This window comes from Chrysochloris asiatica, unplaced genomic scaffold, assembly GCF_000296735.1.
Source record: "Chrysochloris asiatica unplaced genomic scaffold, ChrAsi1.0 scaffold00100, whole genome shotgun sequence".
Lineage (NCBI taxonomy): Eukaryota > Metazoa > Chordata > Mammalia > Afrosoricida > Chrysochloridae > Chrysochloris > Chrysochloris asiatica.
Window position 1 is genome coordinate 11,270,778 of NW_006408618.1, and position 6,000 is coordinate 11,276,777.

At 40.5% G+C, this 6,000-nt stretch overlaps 1 protein-coding gene across 1 annotated transcript in view; it reads left to right on the forward strand.

Annotated features, from left to right (window-relative positions):
• Positions 1-6,000, forward strand: part of FAM20B (family with sequence similarity 20, member B) — a 44,890-nt gene that overhangs the window by 21,831 nt on the left and 17,059 nt on the right. Inside the window, exons 3-4 of the mRNA XM_006867082.1 lie at positions 1,602-1,688; positions 4,354-4,463. Of these exons, the coding sequence (XP_006867144.1) occupies positions 1,602-1,688; positions 4,354-4,463 (197 nt within the window). The remainder of the gene's footprint in view (positions 1-1,601; positions 1,689-4,353; positions 4,464-6,000) is intronic.

Genomic DNA, 6,000 nt, shown 5'->3' on the forward strand with positions numbered 1-6,000 from the left:
AACTGTAGTTAGTTCCGCCCCTGGTCTTACAGACAAGGAATCTCAAACCCAGAGAAGAAAAGAGTTTTGCTTGAGGTTATACAACTAATAATGAATGGCTCTCACTCCTAGTCCAGTGCCCCCTTTCATTATGTCTTCATAAACATAAAAAAATACAAAGAGAATAAGCAACTTTAAAAACTTTTAAATAACACCACTCTGAGGAATCTCAGAATGATTTTTACCCAAGATAATTAAACTTGTCTTCTAAGCCTGACTAGTGTAGTTTCCTTCAGTTCTATAATTCAATCTAATAAAGAGTTTGTTGCTGTTACTGTTAAGTGCTGTTGACTCGGTTCTGACTCACAGCGACCCTGTCTAGGGTTTCCAAGGAACTGCTGGTGAGCTTGAACCACCGACCTTATGATTCAAAGTAACTTTGCAGTCCAGCGCATTAACCCGCAGCGCCTCACCAGGACTCCCTAAACAGTTTGGTAAGTGTTTATTAAGCACCTACTGTGAGTCCAGGATCCCTGGTGTGGCACTGTAGGATCAGCACTGGACTGTGAACCACGAGGTCAGCAGTTCAAACCCACCAGTGTTGCTATGAGTCAGAATTGACTCTGTAGCACTTTACAACAACACTGTGGGTCCAAGGAGCCCTAGTGTTAACTGTAGATTAGACATTGGGTGGCTAACAATAAGGTTGGCAGTACACACCTATTAGCAGCTCCACGGGAGCAAGGTGAGGTTTTTTGAATCCATAAAGCACCCTGTGCAGGGTCACTATGAGTCGGCCTTGACTCACTGACAGTGGGCTTGGGTTTTTGTTGTTGTTTGGACTGCAGGCTCAGGTTGCACAGTGGTAAGTGCTTAGCTGTAACCAAAAGATCAACAAATAGTTCAAACCCACCAGCCATTCCATGAGAGAAAGATGAGGCAGTCTGCTTCTGTAAAGATTTACAGCCTTGGAAACCACATAGAGCAGCTCTGCTCAGTCCTACAGGCTCCCTGTGAGTTGGAATCGACTCAGTGGTAACAAGTTTGATTTTGGGGTGGGTCCAGCCAGATTCCCTGGGAGGTACAAATGGTTATCCAGATGACTTCTAACTGAAAGGATGGTGGCTCAAACCCACCCACAGGCACTTTGGATGAAAGACGTGGCAGTCTGCTTCTGAAAGGTCACAGCCACCAAAACCCATGGAATACAGTTGTACTCTGTAACACACAGGGGCACTGTGAGTCAAACTTGACTCATTAGTACTGTCCTGGAGATACAAAGATGGCTCATGCCTTCTAGAAAGTTATATTGTGGTTCCGTTTAACCAGTATCAGTAACATTGAAAGCCCTTTTGTTACATTGGTAATAATACATCTTCTATAATTTTTTCATGGGATGACTGACAGATGAAATAGTTACAGATTCTCGTTTCCTTCTCTGCTTTGTCTTTACCCAATCCACAGTAATTGGTGCTAAACCAAGAGAGAAACTTCAGGGTTGATAGAGAGGTGTCTAGAGAACAGAATCAGACTTACTAAAGTTTATATGCCATGTCTTATACTGTTATCTCTGGTCTTGATGCAATTCGCGTCTCTATCTGTGCTTCCTATTCTCTCTGCAGATATAGTCGAGACTACGTGGTAGAAGGGGAGCCATATGCTGGTTATGACAGGCACAATGCAGAGGTAGCGGCCTTCCACTTGGACAGGTATGTGTAATCACAGCCAGTTAGGTTCCATTTGTTTCCTTTTAAAACTTGTTTGGGGAGGCCTATGGATAGACACCTTCTAAAGGGTACACTAATAACTTTAACTTACTCACTATTTAAATCAGTTTGTGTGACTAGTTCCACTAACTTTTTATGAATCTATCATAATCTGAGGAGTCCTGGTGTGGTGCTGTGGCCTAATGGTGTCAGACTGCAGAGTCGTTTGAACTGCAAGGTCAGTAGTTCAAGCACACCAGCTGCTCCTTGGAAACTGTATATAGGGTTGCTATGGGTCAGAATTGACTCGATAGCACTTAACAACAACATTATAATCTGGATGGTACCAGGAATATCAAAGTAAGTATTTTGACTACAGAATTTTTTAGGTCATTTCACTCCAGGCTTGCCCTCTATAAATTAGTGTGAATGAAGATGTTCTTGCTAAATAAAATGGCACAATGAAAACTAAAGCTTGAAACAATCCCTTAATTGAATTTGTCATCAGTTGGGCCTGGTAGTATTGCTTTTATGTTTTTAAGTAAGTAAAACTGACTTATCTTTATATGCTGGAAATATGTAGCTATATTTAGAGAAAGAGAAGGAACTCTGGTAGTGTAGTGGTTACGAATTAGGCAGTGAACCTTAAGGTCAGCAATTTGAAACTACCAGCTGTTCCACGGGAGAAAGATGAGACATTCTGGTCCCGTAAAGATTTACAGTCTTGGAAACCCTGTACAGGGCAGGGTTGCTATGAATCAGAACGGACTCCACGGCATATAACCAACACCACCATATATATATATTTGTTGTTGTTGTTGTTGTTAAGTGCCGTCGAGTCGGTTCCGACCCACAGCGACCCTGTACTGTGTTTCCGAGGGTGTAAATCTTTACGGAGTAGAAAGCCTCATCTTTCTCCCGCGGAGCAGCTGGTAGTTTCCAACCACTGACCTTAAGGTTCGCAGCCCGATTCGTAACCACTACGCTTATATATATGAGAGAGAGAGTCAGAGTCAGTCCTGGTGTGGGGTTGCAGGTTAATGCGTTGGACTGCAAAGTGGGTTTGAACTACAAGGTTGGTGGTTCAAGCTCTTCAGCCACTCCTTGGAAACCCTATACAGGGTTGCTATGGGTTGGAACTGACTTGATGGTACTTAACAACTATATATATACATATATGTTTTTAAGTATATATATATATATTGTTGTTGTTATGTGCCGTGGAGTTGTTTCTGACTCATAGCGACCCTGTACAGGGTTTCCGAGGCTGTAAATCTTAACGGGAGCAGAAAGCCTCATCTTTCTCCCACGAAGCGGCTGGTAGTTTCAGACTGCTGATCTTGTGGTTCGCAGCCTGATTCGTAACCACTACACTACCAGAGCTTCTGTCATATATATACACATACATACATACATACATATATATGTATATATATAAAGAATTTTACTGTCTTTCATACAAAATATGCACAACTTAAAAAAACACAAAATAATTCCATAAGAAAAATAAGATATTAATTCTAAATTAACATGTTTACCAGGAATCATTTCCCAGCAGGTTGCTAGTCAGAAACTTTGTAGCAGACCCATCTGACTTCCAGAGTATTCTCTGACCAGGTCTTTCCTCAGAGCACATTGACAAGCTTTAAAAGGAAGTATTCACAGGATTGTAAAAAATGCAGCTATAAGGAAATTAAAATAAAGATAATTTTTTGTTTGTTTTCTCCGAATTAAAGAGTTTTCTAAGTATAAAAGCAATACTTAATCACAAAGAAAAAGTTTAGTAGGCAGAATTTTTAAAATGAACTTTTAAGTCAAGAAAATGAAAATTAAACTAGGAAGAACAGATTTAAATCCATATTCTGCTTGTGGCATTAGTTGGTTCAGTCTTTCTTTTGGAGGACTCTGGCATTATGTATCAAAAACCTTAATGTTCATACTTTTTGAACCAGCAACCGTCTAATTCATATACCTAGGAAAATTCTAAGATAACTTCTAGGATGCACTCTAGAGAAATAATCAGAAATACTAAGACTTATATGTAAAAGATCTTAGCACTAACGTTTTCAGTAGTGAAAAGCGGGTAGCAACCTAAACACCTAGTGATTTAGAACAAGTTAAATATTTGTTTACTTACCGTGAATTTTTTGCTACTTTTTGTTAAGACTGTGAAAATAGTTAGGTGAATCAACATTGTTGTTGTTAAGTACCTTCAAGATGGTTCCAACTCATAGCAACCCTGTACAGTATTTCCGAGAAGCATCTGGTGGGTTTGAACCACCAATCACATGGTTAGCAGTCCAGTGCTGATCCTACAGTGGCACACCTAGTCCTCGATGGCACACTAGAAGCTAATTACTATTTTAAAAATTCCTAACAACCCAAAAATAGAGAAAACAAAAATGAATCCTATACCCACTTCCTTGGTTTAATGATTTTTTCATATTAGTATTTACCAGATTTGCTTTATCCTTTCTGCTAAAGTATAGTAAGACAGAGTACATACATCTTGATATTAGACTTATACATATATGCACCTCTAAAAATAAGATCTATCTCCTTAATGCCTCTGTACATATAGCATGAATTAGCCATGCTTTTTAAGACTGATTTTCAAAATGCATCCCCCAACAATTTTTCTCTCCTGTTCTTCAACCTTCCAAACTAGGATTCTGGGCTTCCGTCGTGCCCCCTTGGTGGTTGGCAGATTTGTTAATCTGCGGACAGAGATCAAGCCTGTTGCCACGGAGCAGCTGTTGAGTACCTTCCTAACCGTAGGTAAGAAGATAATAGAGGACATTCATTAGGGTAGGGGAATAATTAATATGTTAAATGGCATATCATTTACACGCTGTTCATGACTTTTAGGAACTGAAAAGCTCAAGAGAATGCTAAAGCAAATCAAGCATCCTGTACTTAGGTTACTGAGAGAAATAATCTGAAGTTGTTGTTGTTGGGTCCGACTCACAGTGACCCTGTGTAGGGTTTCCGAGAAGTGGCTGGCGAGATTGAACCGCCAACCTTGCCTTTCATATCGAGGTTAAAATTCTGCCTACTAAACTTTGCAGTTCAGCACTTTAACCCACAGCACCACACCAGGACGCCATTCTAAAGTAGATGGTAGGAAATTGAAAGCTTTTCCCAGAATCCTTTGTTGTGTTGGCAAACTAGGAAGTGAAGTCGCTTCGTGATAGTGAAAGCAGGTGGTGAGTGTGCCTTTTGCCTGTTTTACAACTCAGTCTCAAACTCAGGTTATGACCAGATATGCTGCTGTCTGTATGCTGTTGGCTTGGCTGACTTTTGTCATATACATGTACATTCTTGGGAACTGTCTCCTGTCTCCTTAGACTTAAAGAAACCTTAAGGCATGTATGTCTGAAGGTCAGGAATTCCTTATAGGGTTGCATTTTCACTCACTCACTTACTCTGGCCTCTGTTCTCTGCTATCACATTCTGCAGTGAGAAATCTCAGCTCAAATGCTCCCTCCTGTTCTTTTTGTTCCTTCTTTTGAGGATGGTGAGACTGGGAGGAGGTCTGAGGTGCTGTGGTCTCTTGTCTGCCTCTGTATGGTGACATTTTCAATGATTCAGTGCTCTGCATTGTGGTATAACTGTAGAAACAGACATTGCAAGAGAACTTTACATTACTTTGCTAGAATGAATGGATTTACATTTAAAATGAGGTGAAACTAAATATTTAAAGGATTTGTGACAGATTCATTGTTCAGAATTTAAATTCTTATAAGGCTAGGGCTCTGCTTTTCTTACAAATAACCAAACGCACACAGTGTCACTGATTTGTCTCAGATGCTCTCTAATTACCTTTGGTTATTCAATTTTATGCTGTACAAACATGACTTGAATTCCTTTTGGGTGTCCCAATACAGAGAAAATGTCAAGAATAACCAGGGTCCCTGCTCTCCAGAAACACGTAACTCTCTGGAACGCTAACTGTTATGCCTTGTGTGAAGTATAGGGAAAGGAAAGGTCAGGAAGGGGTTTGTAGAGGTTATTAGTGTTTGGACCGTGTATTGCAGAATCAGTGGCAGTTACCCAGGCAGGTAAAGAAGGGGAAGGACATTGGGCATAATAACAGGAAACAATCATGGAAAAAAGAGCATAAAGGCCGAGAACTAACAAGATGGCGGATCAGGTGGAAGTGCAGTAAAGGAGCTTCATCAATAACAACACAGAATACCCTACCAAGCAGGCTCGGGGGCTGGTCCCAGAACTCTGAACCACATATAAAGGAATATTTAGAAGGTTGGAAGGCTTACAGCTGGGGGAATTTGTGGCAGAAGCAAGAAATCTATTG